This window comes from Grampus griseus, assembly GCF_964374135.1.
Source record: "Grampus griseus genome assembly, chromosome: 7".
NCBI classification, from domain to species: Eukaryota; Metazoa; Chordata; class Mammalia; order Artiodactyla; family Delphinidae; genus Grampus; species Grampus griseus.
Window position 1 is genome coordinate 38744855 of NC_139001.1, and position 19570 is coordinate 38764424.

The following is a 19570-nucleotide window of genomic DNA, read 5'->3' on the forward strand; positions in this document are numbered from 1 at the left end:
GGTTTCAGTGAGGATATTTTCTGCGGGAATTCCGGTCTTGAGACTATGTTCCTTATCCTCAGATGATCTTCTGCTTGAGTTGATCTTCTAGGGTGATTCTAGGCATTTGAGGAAGTGGTTACCAAGGCCTGAAGGCCATGGGCATCTGAGAGACAGCAATAGCCAGCGACGTTTTCCTGAAGTTGTCACTGTGTCTACTACAGTAGACACTACAGTCTGGCATCTGTATAAATCTCTTAGTTATAACAGCTGTGTTTTCTTATTAAGAGGTTGCCTTTACCTGTCTTTGCGCTTCCTACAGTGGGTTCTGTTTTAGTAAATAATCTAATGTTAGCTTTCTGATTCTCTTTTCTCCACCACAACAAAAAATGCTATAAATATAAGTTTATTCCAAATACTGAGTTGGACACAGGGAAGTTTGTTAGGAGCCAAATCTGTTTTGGGGTTAACTGATCATGTGCCTGGTTTGATTTTACTGAGCACTTCTTGTGTGCACAGCATAGTGCTAGGTACTTGGAGGCACAAAGATAAAGGAGGAAGAGCTTTTGCCCTCCAGAATCTCACAATTCAAAAGGAACTGAAGTTATAACTGAGTGGCCGTGTGAGAACGTGCGGTGGAGGAAATGCTGGAATGTGCTGTAAAGGGCACAGTGAGAAACATGCCCATGCAGAGACGGTCAAATGATAAAATGTTATTTGAATGTAATCTTAATTCTCATTATAAACCACTAAAATTGAATAGAATTTCTTCATTACGGTGTAGGCAGTAAAGAAAGAAATTAGAGGACTGCCACGGATTCCTTCTAACTCTATAAATTTAGAAAATAAACTTGAATAAATATATTAATGTAACTTTCAAATGTCCCTCTAATCAGAGTCATGTGAATCATCAACAACGTTTCTCAAACTTGTTATGTTTATTTCAGACACTGGGTGGACTCATGGAAATTTTTTAGGAGCCAAATCTGTTATTTTCCATCCTAAAAGGAAAAGAAGCATTGCAGATCTACAATGGTGATTTTAACCACTTTTATTTTAATGAAACTTAAATGTGTGCAAATATAAAATATGCATAAACTTCTTATCCTTACAGCTTTTATAAGCTATAAAACCAAAAGAAATATAAATTACGTAAAAACTAAAAAAATAACATTTGAATTAATGATATCGTGAGAAGGTTTTGTTTTTCAGAAGCCAGATCACCGATGTTGAGACCAGTGTCAGTGGAAAGATACATTTATGCTTTTGGTTTCACTTGTGTTATGACTCCATTCTTTTGATTTTGCATCAAATGGTATATCGTGCATCTGTGGCATTATTGTGGTCATCACTTTTCTTTCTTAACAAATAGCTTATTTTTATCTATGTGAAGAGCCAGTTCATTTAATGGTGCACCCCCAAGTACAATACTGAAGAAAAATATGTCATTAAACGTACCCTGTGATGATTCTGCCGCCACTTTTCTACTTCTAAACTGTGTTAAAACTTTTGTTCTTAGAATAAACCATAACATCTTTTTTGCTTTATTTAACATAAATGCATAATTCACTTCTTAAGTCCATTTATTTTGTTTTCTCTTTAGCCTATGGCAAGTTATACATACATTACCTTGTCTCACTTCATCATGATCATTTAATTTGCAAATTAATACTTCCAAAGAAAAGTTTTGTCTTTTTAAGTGGTGAAAGAATTGTGTGTGAGGAGCAGACAGGGACTGTTACCATATTTAATATCAAGGCCCTGCTCATCAACACCCTGAAAGTTCACCTCTGATCACTTGGCAACAAGTGTTTTGTAAATGCAAACATGGGAGGTGAAGTCAGTGATGTTGAGTCATGAATGTCATCTATATTGTCCAAAATAGCTTACCTCATGTTAGCAGTTTTGATCATCAAAGTGAAAACACAGCATTTTTAAATTCTCCCAGAACTCAAGATTATGTCTGTAGATTTCTAGTAGGCAATGACGCCAGTTTAAGAAATACTGGCCTGGGGCTTCCCTGGTGGCGCAGTGGTTGAGAGTCTGCCTGCCGATGCAGGGGACACGGGTTCGTGCCCCGGTCCGGGAAGATCCCACATCCCGCAGAGCGGCTGGGCCCATGAGCCATGGCCGCTGAGCCTGCGTGCCCGGAGCCTGTGCTCCACAACGGGAGAAGCCACAACAGTGAGAGGCCCGTGTACCGCAAAAAAGAAAACAAAGAAAAGAAAAGAAATACTGGCCTGTAGAATATTGGACAAGGACCTGATAACCGAGGAGTAGTAGTTCCCGTTTTTTCCCCTTCAGGACAGATTGGTGACATTTCTGAGGATAGCTACTGACTTCTTTTTCTTCCTCAGCCTTGATCTGCTTTCTTGACAGTCAATAAACCAATGCCTTCTTTGTTTCTATGTGAAATAACTTTATGAAGGACTTATTAGAAGAAGAGTGGGTATAAGGCCTAAACAGAGCTCAGTTAAGTGAATGGAATAATTTAAATATTTTCATGTCATACTGGAATTGCCCATGGACTGTCTGTCTTCCACTGCACCATGAACTCTTTGAGAAGGGGCTGTGTCTTACACCCAGTTGGATTCCCAGTATGTGGTACCATGCCCAGCACACAGTAGGCACTCAGAAAATGTTTGCTGAACGAACGCATATTAATATAATAAAGTCCTTAGTGGTGTGATGTACATCAGATAACATGCTCCAGTGTCTTGTTCCAGAAGCACATGACCCATCACTTGCCATTGTGATAAATTAGCTGGGCCCATAGAGAACTAGTCTCAGCCTGCCTCTGGTATGTTCTGGCCCAAAGAATCAGACCAGTTGCCTTCACTGCCTCATTAGGTAATATCTGGAAAATGATGAAAAGTTTCCCAATTGGCATGTTTACTCTGGTGTCTTTCCCTTTCCTTCCCTCACCCTGTCATCCTTCTGACTCAGGAAGCTATGATCTGTTCCTTATTCACAGGCTATCACAGGATACACACAGGCCACAGTCCGGAGCATGCTATCTTTTTCCTCACTCAACCCCTTCTGTGTGGTTCCAGTTAAAGGAGTGGAGGAGAGTGCTCAGCCCATTTCTTTTCTCGTTGTGTTCGGTTTGCCTCTTTCATTGTGGTGATAGACTAAGGAGATAAACTGTGTATTTATTGGAGACAGCTTTTGATTCTTCAAGATCAAAGCATATTGTTACTGACCCTTATAAGAGTACTTCTTTGGTCAAGTTCATTTTTTTCTCCAAGACAACTTTTCTCTAATTTAGCTTTCTTTAAACTAACTTCTACATCTCTTATCAAAAAACCATTTACCAGATAATGGGCCTTGGTTTCTGTCATGTGCTTCAGACATATGATTGTAACACTCGAGGAAAAATGTTCTGCTTGATTTGAGACTTCAGACTGAAATAACCTTAAGCAGAGAGGAGAGGCTGGACGTTCTCTTCTGAATAGTTTCTTTATATATATGTCTGCCATTCATCTATATGTATAGCTATATCTGTATCTATATTGCCAGTAGCTAGTTACTATATATAGCATATATAATATATAATATAGCTATAATTTAAAATTTCATAATATAAAGTTAGATCATATAAAAATTATATAAAACATGTAATATTGCTACTGGTAATAAAGGACCAAAAAGAAAAGTTGGTAATATCAAAGATTAGGTGCCTCATATGCTAACAGGTTATGTAAAATGGATCTAGGCAGAAGAAGCCTAGGATTAAACTCTGTTTATCATTCCCAGTAAGCTGTGTGGCTAAGAGCGTATCAGTTGACTTTTCTGTACATTAGGGAATTTTTCATCTCAAGAATTAAACCTTGCCTTTCACCTCATTACTTTCAAGCCTGCATGCAATTGAATTAGAATTTGAAATTTGGGAATATAAAATTCATTAGAGCTTTGTGTAAATATCAAATAGGAAAACAAGATGCTCTGTGGAAAAGAACTAAATCTAAATAAATACTTACATCAGAGATTGATATTTTATTTCATAGTATACAGGAATCAGAATATATTGTCTTTAGCACTTAGAGTAAAATTGTATACTTGTGTCGGCCCCTATGTTCCTATCAAATGTAATGCTTTCAGTACCATAGTTCATGTTCTTAATTTTTGTCCTCATCTTATCAAAATTGATATGGTGTGCTTTGAAATGGCATGACGTAAATGAGGGGAAGCAACCAGGAAAAGTTTTACTGAATTTATATTCATACAAAGAATTGAAACTAGCAAAACGATGACTTATCAAACAAACAAAAACTTGTGTTATTACATATAACTATAATAATGGTCCAGATAACTCACATCGTTGTGTTTGATATGTGTATGTATATGTACATTTGCACAAGTATACACACAATCTATTTCACCAACTGTAGTAACTGAAAATGGTTTAGGTTTCAGTTATTTGAGAGGGCCATATGCTTTTATATTGACTATATAATTTATAGATACTACCTGCTTCCAAGTAGGGAAGTACTCATTACACATAATATAGAGGTATATCCTCAGGAAAATAAATGAACATCCCTACACACTCCCTTTTTGGAATAAGAGAGAGTCAGCCTGAATGGTCCAGACTTGCTTAGATTCAAGCCCACAACAAGGCTTTTAACTCAAAGCAGAAACTGAGTTTTATTGGTTGGATGGTGCTGCTACCCACAGTAGTATTTAGGCAGCAAAAGATGAAAGCGATAAAATAATTTTTTTGGCAGTGTTAGAACTGGGTGATGTTCATGCTCGCGAGGTCCTCCTTGAAGGCAAGGACCACGTTTTTCTTGGATGTGTATTCCTAGGGCACAGTAGCTGCCATATAGTAGTCCCCCCAAAAATGTTGTGACCATTGTTTAAAAAAAAAAATGGTGCCTAAAGTACTGAGTTATGTCCCAAAAGTCTACTACACATATTTGAGCTGTTTCTTTGCTTGAATAGGGAGAAGATCCAATTTATCCGAACTGAAGGGACCCCAGGATTGGTGCGTCTTTCAAGTGATGCCGACCTTGTTATGTTGCTGAGGTACGTAACCGCTTCTTGAAGTGGGAAGTCTCCTATCGTCAGGCATCGTGGAGCATTTTAGAAAATAACGTGCCAATATTGGCAGCCTATATTCTTAAAGACTCGTGGAATACTCATGTTGAAGGTATAAGATGCTGATTTAGTGATAATTCATTTCAGATTTCATTTCTTATCACTGGAATCAGTTTGATTTTGTTCTCACCCTGCTGGCAAAGGAGGTGTGGTACTGGAGAACGGAAAGTCTGTAGAGGCTGATGAGTAGAATGTCCCATCACAGAATGGAGCAGGAGGTTATACCTGGCTTGCCTCATCAGAGTAGAAGAGAGGTTGTATTTACATTTTCGTCCAAAATTTTTCTCGAAAGGTGTTTTGTCCCTGTTTGCTGATTTGACGTTACCTATTTACTTTATGGTTTTGAGAATTTAAGGTGGGAAATCAGATAAGAAAGTTGAAATTTGGTCACTGGTGCTCACTGCCAACTTGATAGACCTTCCTAATACTGACCAATTATATTTTCTTTTCTGATGGTTAGGTGAGCTTTAGTTTTAAACTTTAGAGTAGCTTAGAATGGCAAGTTTTCATGAGACTTTTTCATTTTTGATATTATCTCTCAAATGTAGGAGATCAGAGTAAAATAATGCTTTGCTGTACCTAGTGACTGGGGCATCTACTACTATAGCCTCCATAGGCTTAAAGGGAAGTCATGCTTGGCCATATCAGCAATGTTTTATTTATCTCAAAGTGTTAATAGTCTCATTCATATTATTCGTGATAATCTTAACTCTAACCATTTCTACTGCATGCTCGATAGTTGCCATATTTGTAAAACTAAAGCCAAAAAGTTATTTTCTTTTACTCTGTGGTTGGAGCGTAATTCAAAGGGATATAATCACTTTCCATAGGTATTTCACTTCATTTTATCCTGAACAAGATGTATTGGTGGTTGGGCGTCACTTCTCAGCCCAGGTGGTGACCCTCAACTTGTTGTGTTCTGGCAGTTCTGAAAGCAGGATGTAGCGTGCTAGATACTCATGAAGACTCTTGGGCAATTAATATGGAGTATGATGTTTCTACTGTAGTTTGGTTGTTGATAAAGTAGTAACATTTATTACAAAATTCTGGCTGGGATAGGACTCTTTTGATTCATTCTAGAAGTCTGTGTTTTTTTATTTAAAGAGTTCTACTTTTGGAATTAGTAAAAACAAAAATGATTGCAAAACAGAAATCATGATTATTGTTCACCTGTCCTTAGTTAAATAATCCTTAGATGGTATAGTCCTAAATATTTTGAGTTACAGTATAGTTTATAATATTTGTACATTGTTAAACACCACAGTTGGCATGAATTTCTATATGTTATGTGGTTGAATTTTAAAATATTTGAAAACTGATTTATATATAAAGAGCAAGGCTACATTTTTGCCCTTTTGGGAAAATAAGCATGTTTTCTGAAGTTGAGCCTTTGGAGAAGTGTGAGAAATTTACTTACATATAGTAGCTTTATAATTATTACATACAAATGACAAATGATGTTATTTAATTCTAGACTATTACTTCATTTGGATGAGCAAATAAATAGTTGTATGCTGTGACACAATATATTACATGTGCATGCTTAATAAATAATATTTAATGATTATTGAAACATTTTGGGATATTCTCAGCTCTATATTTTTTATTTTACTTTGGAGTTTGAGTCATTTGAATCAGTAACTATAAACTCAGGCAGTGGACTTGTTGGATATGTAGATGGAGTCTCTGTTTCTGTTTTTATACTTTGTCTATTTCTTTCTTTTTTGTATTTAAAAATATTTATTTTCTTGGATGAATTTTGTAGTATGTGAATTACATTTTAATAAAAATATTTTTATTAAAGTATAATTGATTTACAATGCTATATTTATTTTAGGTGTACAACATAATGATTCAGTGTTTTTATAGATTATACTCCACTTAAAGTTATTATAAAAATATTGGCTATATTTCCTGTGCTGTACATTGTATCCTTGTATCTTATTTAATTTTTACCTATATACATTGTCTATTTCTTAAAAAGGAAAGTCACTCCTGGTACAAATGGACTTGAATATCATCAGCAAGTTGCAATGTAGAACTGATATAGCTCTAGGAAATTATTCATTTTTAAATAAACCCATGTAAGGTTATTTTCCAATATAGCTATTACAAAACTCAAGAACTTTAAAATAACTTGGTTGTATTTGTTATTCTATTTCATGTATTCTGTCACTAACTCAACTAATGTAAGAAGTGTGCCTTTAACAGAGCTTATATAGGAAATGATTGATAAATTTGGCTACATTAGGATTCTTAGTTTTATGTAATGAAAGACACCACATATAAAGGCATAAAGAAGGCAACAAACTAGAAGAATATATTCACAACACATAAAACAAAGATATCATGAATACATAAAGCATGCCTTTAAATCAATTTGAAAGAAAATAACCCAAAAGAAAAATGGATGAGGAATATAAAAAAGGGGCTTCCCTGGTGGTGCAGTGGTTGAGAGTCCGCCTGCCGATGCAGGGGACACGGGTTTGTGCCCCGGTCCGGGAGGATCCCACATGCTGCGGAGCGGCCGTGCCTGTGAGCCATGGCCGCTGAGCCTGCACGTCCGGAGCCTGTTGCTCCGCAACGGGAGAAGCCACAACAGTGAGAGGCCCGCGTATCGCCAAAAAAAAAAAAAAAAAAAAAAAGAATATAAAAAGGGGCTTCCCTGGTGGCGCAGTGGTTAAGAATCCGCCTGCCAATGCAGGGGACATGGGTTCGAGCCCTGGTCAAGGAAGATCCCACATGACGCGGAGCAACTAAGCCCATGCGCCACAACTACTGAGCCTGCTCTCTAGAGCCTCTGAGCCACAACTGCTGAGCCCATGCGCCACAACTACTGAAGCACACGTGCCTAGAGCCTGTGCTCCGCAACAAGAGAAGCGACCGCAATGAGAAGCCCGCGCACCGCCACGAAGAGTAGCCCCTGCTCACCGCAACTAGAGAAAGCCCGCATGCAGCAACAAAGACCCAATGCAGCCAAAAATAAAAATAAATAAAATAAAGAAATTAAAGAAAAAAAAGAATATAAAAAGGCATTTCAAAGGAATTGAAGCATGAATAGCCAATAAACTCATGGAAAGATGCTAGTAATCATAAAATGCAATTTCAAATAATGAGATACTATTTCATACTACTAAATTTGAAAAAATCAAGAAGTCTGGTAATACCAAGTGAGAAGTAGGAACTCCATGTTTTCTGGACTCAATGGATTGCAATTTCTACAACCTCTTTGGAGGACAATTTGACAATATCTTGTACAGTTAAAAAGACATATACACTATGTGTGAGCAACGCTGCTTTTAGCTATCACGGAGCTCAATATTAGAAGAACAAACAATTCAATTAAAAATTGGGCAGAAGATCTAAATAGACATTTCACCAAAGAAGACATACAGATGGCCAAGAGGCATATGAAAAGATGCTCAGCATCACTAATTATTAGAGAAATACAAATCAGAACTACAATGAGCTATCACCTCACACCAGTTAGAATGGCCATTATCAAAAAATCTACAAACAATAAATGCTGGAGAGGGTGTGGTGAAAAAGGAACCCTCCTGCACTGTTGGTGGGAATGTAAATTGATACAGCCACTATGGAGAACAGTATGGAGATTCCTTAAAAAACTAAAAATAGCACTAACATATGACCCAGCAATCCCACTACTGGGCATATACCCTGAGAAAACCATAATTCAAAAAGAGACATGTACCACAGTGTTCAGCACTGTGTTGCACAGTGTTGCAGCACTGTTTACAATAGCCAGGACATGGAAGCAACCTAAGTGTCCATCGACAGATGAATGGATAAAGAAGATATGGCACATATGTACAATAGAATATTACTCAGCCATAAAAGGAAACGAAACTGAGTTATTTGCAGTGAGGTGTATGGACATAGAGTCTGTCATACAGAGTGAAATAAGTCAGAAGGAGAAAAACAAATGCCATATGCTAATATATATATATATATATATATATATGGAATCTAAAAAAAAAAAAAGGTACTGATGAACCTAGTGGCAGGGCAGGAATAAAGACGTAGACGTAGAGAATGGACTTAAGGACACGGTAAGGGAGGGGGAAGCTGGGGCGAAGTGAGAATAGCATCAACATCTACCAAATGTAAAACAGTTAACTAGTGGGAAGCAGCAACGTAGCACAGGGAGATCAGCTCAGTGCTTTGCGATGACATAGAGACGTGGGATTAGGAGGGTGGGAGGGAGGCTCAAGAGGGAGCGGATATGGGGATATATGTATGCATATGACTGATTCACTTTGTTGTACAACAGAAACTAACAGTATTGTGAAGCAATTATACTCCAATAAAGATCTATTAAAAAAAAAAGACATACACACTATGACTGAGCAACTCTGCTTTTAGATATATACCATATTTACACTAAGAAACTGTATTACATGTATACAAGGTGATACATACAGGATATCCATTACACCATTATTGATAAAAGCATACAGTGGGGAAAAAAGTCAATATTTGTCAAGAAAGGTATGGATAAATAAACTAATACATTAATAGAATGGAATACTACATAGCAGGTAAAAGTAGTAAATTAAACCCTTATATATCAACACAGACAGATACCAGAAATATATTGTTGAATAAAAAATGTTCAATAATTCAGTATACTTATAAAGTATTTAAATAATTTTTTAGCAGCGCATAAGGCAAAACTGTATAATTTTCGTCTGTACATATGTTGCAAAATATCAGACTATGGAAGGATATGTTAAAGTCATGATAGAGGCACTCAAAAGGGACTTCATATACATAACATGCATACACACAGATATATAGATACATCTATATATAGATATATAGACATCCCTAAGTATGCATGTGTGTTTGAAGCAAAAGTAATAGGGTTAACATGTACTAATCCTGGATGATATGTACTGAGTGTTTTTATGTTATTTGCTATCTCTCCTATATTAAATTTTTCAAGTAAAAAAATTTCTCTCGATAAGAACGATTTCTGCATATTGGTTGTATTTAAAGGAAGTAAGTGTCATGGAGCAAAGGACACAGGTATAGATGTTTGAGGAGAGGGTGCTAATTCCTACTTTTCAATTAATTCAGCTATGAATTTCTAGACCTTTATGGTATCAACTGTTTATATGGCATTTTTCCTTAGCAATCAACTTAAAGTTCACATTATTTCAATGGTTATTGATTTATTGAGAAAGAGAATTGACTGTTTCGGGGCTTAATTTGATATTACAAGTACAATTACTTATTGCTTCTGTTTCTAAATCTTTTGACTTTTATAGTTTAAAAGTGGAAATATGGCTTAAAAAACTATGGTGTCTAAAAATGTTTTTGTGATAGTGGTTTAGCAGACATGTGCAGGTGAATGAAGAACCAGAGAAAGAATTATCAAGTTGTTATTGCATTGCTGTAACCCAGGGTCCCTGAGCCTTAAAAGTATTGACATTTTGGGCTGGATATGTCTTTGTTGCAGGGGGCTATTCTGTGCATTGTAAGATGTTTATCAGCATCCTGGCCTCTACCCATTAGATGCCGAAAGCACCCCCTCTCCCAGTTACGACAACCAAAAACATCCTCAGACATTGTACGATGTTCCCATAGAGTGTGGAGAAGGGCAAAATAGCCTCAGTGGAAAACCAGTGCTATAACCCTGAGGAGTTCTTTCCTTAAATCTTCGCAAGACTAAACTGTTGGCACTTTTTCTCAATGTTTTTTGAAAACAAGTAGCAGGTTTCTAGATGTGACCAAAGTTGAGGGAAAGCTACTTCTACTCTTAATTTAAAAAACACAAGTACTCTTACTTATATTGTTGATTCTATTTGTCAAGTGTTTGTATATTTGATAATCAGTAGTACATTTCTTTATCATAACAGTTAATGAAAAATCTAGGATTCCAAGATCTCAGATCCCTGGTTACTATCTTTTAGGAGAGTATTAGAAACAGAAATTTCAGTATGGAGGAGAAAGAAGACACTAGGTTGAATAACATCAAAATCCTCACATCTGAAAAACATTATAAAGCCAGACTAAATGAGGAAGCTTATTATTTAGCAGTTGTAATTATTTAAGAGGTGTTTTGTTTTCTTTTGCTTTTAATTCTCCAATGAAATCCCGAGCTCTTTGAAGGCTGAGATCATGTTGTATGTGTCTTAGAATGAAGGTATGAACATACTTTGTGTATTTACTATGGGTCTTCCATAAACATTGTCTCTTGTGTTTGACTCATATTCCTAGACGTAAAAACCCAGGCTATTTTCAGGTGAACGTGCAAACTCAAACTCATTTAAAGTAACAAAATAGAGGGGCTTCCCTGGTGGCGCAGTGGTTGAGAATCTGCCTGCCAATGCAGGGGACGCAGGTTCGTGCCCCGGTCCGAGAAGATCCCACATGCCACGGAGCGGCTGGGCCCATGGGCCATGGCCACTGGGCCTGCACGTCCGGAGCCTGTGCTCCGCAACGGGAGAGGCCACAACAGTGAGAGGCCCGCATACCGCAAAAAAAAAAAAAAAAAAAAAAGTAACAAAACAGAGATCATGCTGTCCAAAGTTGGTAGGAAAGCAGGCAAATAACCACAGGTTTCACAAAAGATGCAAGAGCCACCCGTTTTTGTCCCACTAATTACCTGCAGGAGAAGGGGGACAGGTGCTTTCTTTAGGACGTGAAGTGGACCTCAGATGGAATTGGTCAGAGCGAGAGATCGACTTACTCATTGCGGAAACAAGGCATTTACCCACCTCTTTGGCTAAAGTATGCATTTTATTTCTTGTCTTTCCCCAGTTTATTTGAAGAAGAGATAATGTCATATGTGCCTCCACATGCCTTACTCCATCCCAGCTACTGTCAGTCCCCACGTGGCTCTCCTGTGTCCTCTCCCCAGAACTCACCAGGTGAGTCCACCGGCTGCATGCAATTTCTCTGAGGAGTGAGCCCTGAAGTCACATGTTCTGTCCTCATAAAGGACAGTAAGGGAACACTTTGGGTACATCTGTACTGTTAGCACAGGTACATATTCTGTGGTACTTCCTGTCTCTTAAAACTGGCTTGTTTCCATGGGGATTTATTTTGACAGGAAAATAATGACATTCCAAAATAGGATAAATGTCAGCAGCATGAAATACTCAGATGTAGAATTTACTTTTCATTATGTTATGTAGTGCCTAATATATCTTGGAAAATATTAGGGCACAAAATGCTATGTTAGCTCTTTGGATTTAAAAAGTTGTAGTTAGGAGATTGATTCAATGAATAATAAAGAGTAATTTATTTTCAAGAAATATTATAGAATTAGAATTAGTGAGTTTAATGGTCTTGGATAATTTTTTTCCCTTCAGTAGTTACTAACTGCGTTAGATAGGAAGACCAGAGATACATGGGCAGGTAGAACATGCTGATAGATGAAATTAACTAAATATTTTAAGTTTAAATTCTTTTTGAAAGGGGTATGGTGTGAATGGAGGAATGAATGGAGGAATGAATAAATAGTAGATAATGCAGCTTAGCAAATGAGTTATTTTTTAAGGAAAGTAGTCATGATGTTGACAGAACATCAGCTCTATTTATCCTTATTATAAGCCATATATAGTTCACACTGTAGCAGTTATCAGAATTTAAAACTATTTTAATAGAAATCCAAACTCCGTATGTGTCACTAAAAGCTGCTATGTGTTCTCTGATATATAACACCTGTTTTCATATATTGGTATCATAGTGAAGCTATAGCCTAACTGAATACTGCAAACAGAAAAAGGTCTATTAATTTGTTCATTTAATAGAGATTTATTGAGCATCCAGCTATGATCCAAGCCCTGAATTAGACCCTGGTTCTACAAAGATGAATAATACAGTCTCTGCCTTTGAAAATTCACGGTGAGGCAGTAAGTCAACAAGTGACTCCAAAAGCTCTGTGTTTAGTCCTATAATGAAGAAATGTGTGGGAACAATTCTTCATTCAAGATGGGGGTGGGGTGTTTGGGGAAAGGTATAAAGGGAAGCCTTGAAGAATGATGAATAGGATTTTACCAGGTGGACCAAAGGAACGAGGACATTCTAAGGAGTAGCATGAGCTAAGCCACAGAAGCATGAAAGTAGTTTAGGACAAATTAATAGATACAAGTAAAGGCAAGTTCTCAAAGCGCAGGTTGGAAAGATAAGCTAGAGTTGGTTGGCCACTGAAGTGTTACTTTGTACTCCATGTGGAGCCACTGAAAATTTACAAACAGGAATATCCTGTTTTATAAAGTTCAGTTTGGTGGCCATGTGGAGGATGTATTAGAAGACGAGAGACTAAAGTTAGAGAAACCATCTGGGAGGCTGTTGCATTAACCCAGGTGACATGATAAGGCCTGGACTAACAGTGATAGAGAAAAGGCTATGTTGGATGTAGAGATTCTAGAACTTTAAGTCCAAGTAGGGAAGAGTCAAGGCAAATTCTAAGGTTCTCACCACATAGACTGCTAGACAGATGGTAACACCATCTACCAAGAAAGGAAAAAGGTTAGACTGGTGGGGAGAGGTGAAAGGCTGGTTTGAGACATGTTTTGTTGAAGAATCTTTGGGCCATCCAACTGGAGACGGAAACCCAAAGACAACTGGAAACAGAGTCTTGGAGCTCAGGGGAGGTTAGCAGCTGGGAATACAGACGTGCTGGCGGCAGTTGAAGCCCATTGGGTAGACAGAGGAAGTAGGGAGGACAGGTCAGTGAAAAGAAGAGAAAATAGGGGATGGTGACATGAGCAACTCCAATATTTAAGGGAGGGGCTGAGGGTGCAAGTGAAAGTGAGAGAGCCAGTGGATTTTGGAAGAGAATTAGGAAAGTCTTTTCGGGGAAGCCATGTTTCAAGAAGGAAGGAGTGGCCAACAGGGCCAGGTGTTCAAAGGAGTCAAGAAGGATGAGGCCTGAGAAGAGGCCATTAGATTTGAAAATCATGAAGTTATATGTGGCCTTTGGCAAAGCAGTTTCTATGAATTAATAGGTCATGAACTGGAATGTTACCAGTTACAGGATGCTAGAAGATGTAAAGTAGAAAACAGGCATGAAAAATACTCTCTTCATGAAATATGGAAGTGAAGCAAAATAAGGCAGTACTTAGAAGGAGAAGAGGAATTAAGGAAGGGATTTTAGGATGGGGAAGTTGAGCCTGTGTGTGCGGAGGTCAGATAATGTGGGTGGAAGGAAAGTGGTTTGTTGAATGGGGCGAAGAAGCAGCAGTCAGCACAGCACAGGCCCGTGGGGAGGCAGGACACTGGAGGCAAAGCACAGGTCAACTTTGGAACAAAGTAGGGACACTTATTTTGATGATACAGGATGAAAAGAAAATAAGTATATGGCTCTATGGGTAAGTGTAAAGGTGTAGGGGAAAAATTAATGGAATTCACAGCTGGCCTCGGTCATTTACCAACTGTGTGTGACTTTGGGCAGTTTACTTCCTTTCCTGAATTTGAATTTCTTTCTCCTTAAAATGGGAATGATAGTAATCACCTCCCATGGTTATTTGGAGGAGAATGCCTCACCTGGTGCCTAAAACATGTCAAGCATCCAATAAATGTTAGTTTATCCCTTTTTCTCTCTTTCTGGAAATCTGAGAAGTCTAATTTGTCAATATTTGAACTACTAATAATTGATACATATAAATCTATATCATGTTTGCAGAACCGACTGCCTAGATATTTAATCATTCTGACTGGCCTTAATCTTAGCTAGAACCTACGAGGGGGTTGAAATGGGTTGTCCCTTCAGCTTTCTGGCTAAAGGAATGAAGCTCTGTGGAGTATTGCTCATCCCAGTCAAAGCTCTCTTTTCCAGACCTTTTCTGGGGCCCCTCCTCCTAGAGAAAAAGTAGATCACCGGATTCTTTCCCTTCTGAGCCCTGCAAAGGCACGTGCTCTCGGTGACAGGCTGGACTTGAGACTCTGTGAACATTCTAAATGGTGACTAAGTTTCTTCTTTTCATGTAGCATCACAAATGTACATAAGTAACCCATGGTGGTAATAAATGCATTCTGGAAGCAGATTGAGAGTTAAACGTTTTCCAAAGACATGTCTAACCCAAATATATTTAAATTGCTAGCAGTGTTTGTGGTGGTTTTAATTTTCAGGAAGAATCATCTCCATATTTTTGGCCTACTCTATTTCAGTGGACTTTATTTGATCTTGAAATCGGGATGTACTGCCTGATATCAATGGAAGTAACTATAACTAATTCCACATGAAACAAGGGCAGGACTAGCCTTATTTACCCTGTGGAGGAATCTTCTGTTTCTTTGAGTAAAATAGCCTCTTCTACCAGTACTCCTAAAGTTCTTATGAAAACATTTCTAACAGATTTTTTCAAGTTGTCTGATCCTCCTTCTTGTGACTAGAATTTCATCCCTTTTAGTGGTATGAGAATAATATTGGAAAAATTACGACAATCATAAATTTTAATGATCTTCTTTCAGAACACCCAGGAACCTGCTAAACTTTCCATACTTTTCCCCGTTCCAAGCCCATTTACATGTCTTTTCAAGTGCAGGAGAGAGAGGGGCTTTGGAAACTTGGACTCGCTGCTTTTTGCAGCTGTTAGAGTGCTCACCTAAAATTTGTCAAAATTTTGGAATGTGAAGGTTTGTTTTTCTAGGACCATTATAATGCCAGTCCCAACCTTAGCTATGCCAGAAGGAAAAGATCTTTCCAATTACCATATGGTTTATTATGCCAAATATAGGATCCAGAATTTTATTTAAGGACTTTTTGTAGCTGTACATTTCTAGGAATTGAAATGCAAGAACACCTAATTTATCTAATATTGTTGGAGACGTGCTTACTTATGTGAATTTTCCACGTGACCAAAGCTGTGACATTAGTCATCTGAGAATTTGTTTAACCCACCATTTGCTGAGACTCTTTCATAAATACATTATACTTCTCCCTGCTTCCCTAGACACAGTGCCTTGAGGATATTTCACGGTTCGGGGGGATCAGCATACAGAGCTGTTATAACTTGACTAGAACTGGACACTCTGGAAGCCAGTAGAGCACCAGATCACACTCAAGAGAAGTAAAACAGACCAGAGAGCACTGAAGAGCTGTGTGGGTCTTTACTGAAGGCTGTCTTCAGGGCAGTTGTTTCTCTCAACACACAGTGCACCTCCTTAAGGACTTTCTTTTCCCCTCTCTTCCTCCAAAGTCTTAGTATCCCAGCTGCTGCTTATCTCATCGGCCCTTTTCACAAATATTCTCTCTTCCTTCCCCTCCCCTCCTCTCCCCCTTCCTTTCCTCCTCACTTTCTCTCGCCCTCCATCTCTCCCTCCCTCTCTCCCTCCCTTTCTCTCTCTCTCAGCGTCTCTCTCTCCCTCTTCTCCCTTCCTCCTTCTTTGACTTCCTCCCACCCTCCCTTCTCCCTCTTCCATCCCTCCCCTTTCCCACAGTCTCTGAAGCAGCTTTATACTTGTTGTTAGAAAAAGTGTTCTATCCCTTCTCTTTGCTAAGCCCCACAGAGATGATCTAGGAACCAAACAGTACAAATGAAGGATGCTTTCTGGGTAGGTGGGGATGGGGGAGTTATGATTCCAGAGACTGGAGGAAAACCAAATACTATCTCTGTCACAATATACAGGTATTTTTATTTTTGTGTTTTTTGTTGCTGTTACTCTCCCTTGCTTCCCACCCCTAACGCTCTCAGAAGATGCCTGTCACTGGCATGCCCTCAAGCTTTCCCCTTTTAATAAATTGCTTTTAATTTGCCAACATTTGAAAAATCAGATTATCAAATAAATAAATGGTAGGTAAATGGAAGCATCAACAAGGTCAAAACAATGACCTGAGGGCCTTTTATTACTCTTAGAGAATAAAGCAAAAATGCCAGGACTTCCTTGCTTGTGCTTTGTGCCAGCTATTTTTTGAGGTTTTGTTTGTGTGTTTGTTTGTTTGGTTTTTTTCTTAATTTCCATTGTTGATCTATGTTCCATAAGATAGAGTTTTCCAGAAATTATTATAATGCTTCATAATTTGTTCTCATTCACTAACAGGGAATTATTGTTTTAAAAATGTCATAGAGGGCTTCCCTGGTGGCGCAGTGGTTGAGAGTCCGCCTGCCGATGCAGGGGACACGGGTTCGTGCCCCGGTCCGGGAAGATCCCACATGCCGCGGAGCGGCTGGGCCCGTGAGCCATGGCCGCTGAGCCTATGCATCCGGAGCCTGTTGCTCCGCAATGGGAGAGGCCACAACAGTGAGAGGCCCGCGTACCGCAAAAAAAAAAAAAAATGTCATAGAGTTTATCTGTTTTAGAAAGTGAACAGAAAAGAAATTCTCTTCTGAGCCATCCCAGTACATAGGCCTGGAACCATGCTGAATTAGGCTGGGCTTCATCCCCCTCCACTGCAGACCAAGAGCAAGTCATCAGAGCATTCTGGGTTCTGGGTGGCACACCCAGCATCAAAAAAGACCCAGACTTCTTAGCTGTTTGATGCCAAGGTTTTTCTAGTATCACCTAGAAAAGAAATCCTTTGCCTGGTAGAATTCTTTAGTTTGTATGTGATTGTGCAGTTTTTTAACAGTATGTGGAAATTGCGTAACACTATATGGAAGTACTTTAGGCCTGCCTAGCAATGATTTTTAAAAAGTCTAATATCTGTTACTGAAATTCTTTCCCATAAATAATTAACATAATACTGACTATCCATAAAGCCAGCCTTTCATTTGATCACTTCCTATATGTAACATTGACCTTTTCGTATCTGACTTCCTTTCTTAAGACCATAAAGACTATGCCATTACCCTCTCTATAAGAGAATTCTATTCTAGAACTTCACTTACAGTTATGGCTCTTAGTTCTGTGAGCTCAGTCTCCAAGATCATGTTTTATTTCCAAAGTGGAAGTAATATTGTTTCTGCCCTGGACTTTCTTGGCAGTTGCACCTGACTTGCATTAAGAATTTGACAAGGGCCAACAGCATAATTTATTGTAATTTTTAAATCATGATGTAATGTGTAAATGATTTTTTCATCATAGAACTATTGGCAAAAGGATTTTTGCATTTAACAGTTTCTGTCTCCAGAGCCTCCATAATTGAATTCCTTTACCTAGAGCTTAAAAGGAGTCAGAGCTAATTTTTATTAAGTGTCTGTATTGATATTGATGGAATGCGTTATGGCATTTGCCACATCCTTTTAAGCATCTCAAATTATATAGCAATAGTATATGTGCTGTTTTTCAAAAGTCATCAACTCTTAAAGAATCGGGTTTCTTTTGAGTCCTGAAAGATTTTCGGTTTTTTGTTCCTGTTTTTCCTCTTCCCTATCAATGATCGCACTCTTGAAAGCTGATTCATTATGGCTGCTTGCTGAGCTGTCTGGGTTTAGTAGTCTGCAGTCACTCAGACTGCAGCAACAAAAGCTTTATTCTGCCACTCTAACTGGACTTGTGCTGCATGGCTCTGTCCCTCAGCCATCCAAGAGAGGAGCCCAGAGTCCATGCAGATCATGGTCCTTCATGTTGCAGATGATACCTTTCAAATACATGGGAAGTATTCCCCCTGTGTTGGTCCCTGGATGATGCCCAGGTGTTTCATTGGTTACCTTTGACCTTCTTGTGGGAGATAATGGTTCTCAGACTTGGCTGCACGTTGGAATCATCTGGAGAGCTGCATGACACACTAATGTCTGGGTGTCACCCCCACTGATTCTGATGTCATATGTCCTGGCTGTGGCCTGAACATTGGGATTTTTAAAAGCTCCCTAAGTGATTCTAATGTGCAGTCAAGATTGAGAACCACTGCCTAGGAGTCTTCTGCATCCCAGACCTTTTAAGGTCAAGTTTATTTGTTTCCTTTATGACATAGCTCTTAGCTCTTTGGGTAAAAGATTCATAACTGTGCCAACAGAACTCTGGACATATTATTCATCAATAGCCCATTTTATTAAATTCCATTCCCCGACCTCAGTACATTTCCCCATGTGTTCAGTATTCACAACTATGCAGATAATAGCAATAACAGCTAACGTTTACATGGGGCTGCTTATGCAGCCGGCACTGCGCGAAGTGCCACACCACACATACACTAACTTGTTTAGTCCACAAGTGTGGCCCGGATCTCTCACTGGAACTCCAGTACTATATTTTCAAGTGTCTGCAAGGTATATCCACCTGAACAGCTGTCCTCTCCAGCTTAGTATGTAGAAAGCCTCATATGCTCCTGTCCACCAGCATCATTTCCCATGCTGCTTTAGCATCAGACAGACCTGGCTCAGATCCTGAATCTACTATTCACTGTCATATGACTTCAGTTTCCTTAGTTACAAAGTGGTGATGACAGTAATAATACTAATGCCTGCTTCTTAGACTTGTGAGGATTTCCCAAGATCCTCTCTGTAAAGTGAATGGTCCTTAATGCATAGCAGACACAAAAAATGACAGCTATTGTTATTGTTTAAAAAGCTTTATATTGGGCTTCCCTGGTGGCGCAGTGGTTGAGAGTACGCCTGCCGATGCAGGGGACACGGAT

General features: G+C 38.6%; 1 protein-coding gene across 2 annotated transcripts in view; it reads left to right on the forward strand.

The window, feature by feature from the left end:
- Nucleotides 1-19570, forward strand: part of HECW2 (HECT, C2 and WW domain containing E3 ubiquitin protein ligase 2) — a gene marked incomplete at both ends in the record, with an annotated part of 244574 nt that overhangs the window by 181144 nt on the left and 43860 nt on the right. For both annotated transcript variants that reach the window (XM_082657673.1, XM_082657672.1), the window contains 2 exons: nucleotides 4924-5007; nucleotides 11866-11975. In XM_082657673.1, the coding sequence (XP_082513799.1) occupies nucleotides 4924-5007; nucleotides 11866-11975 (194 nt within the window). The remainder of the gene's footprint in view (nucleotides 1-4923; nucleotides 5008-11865; nucleotides 11976-19570) is intronic.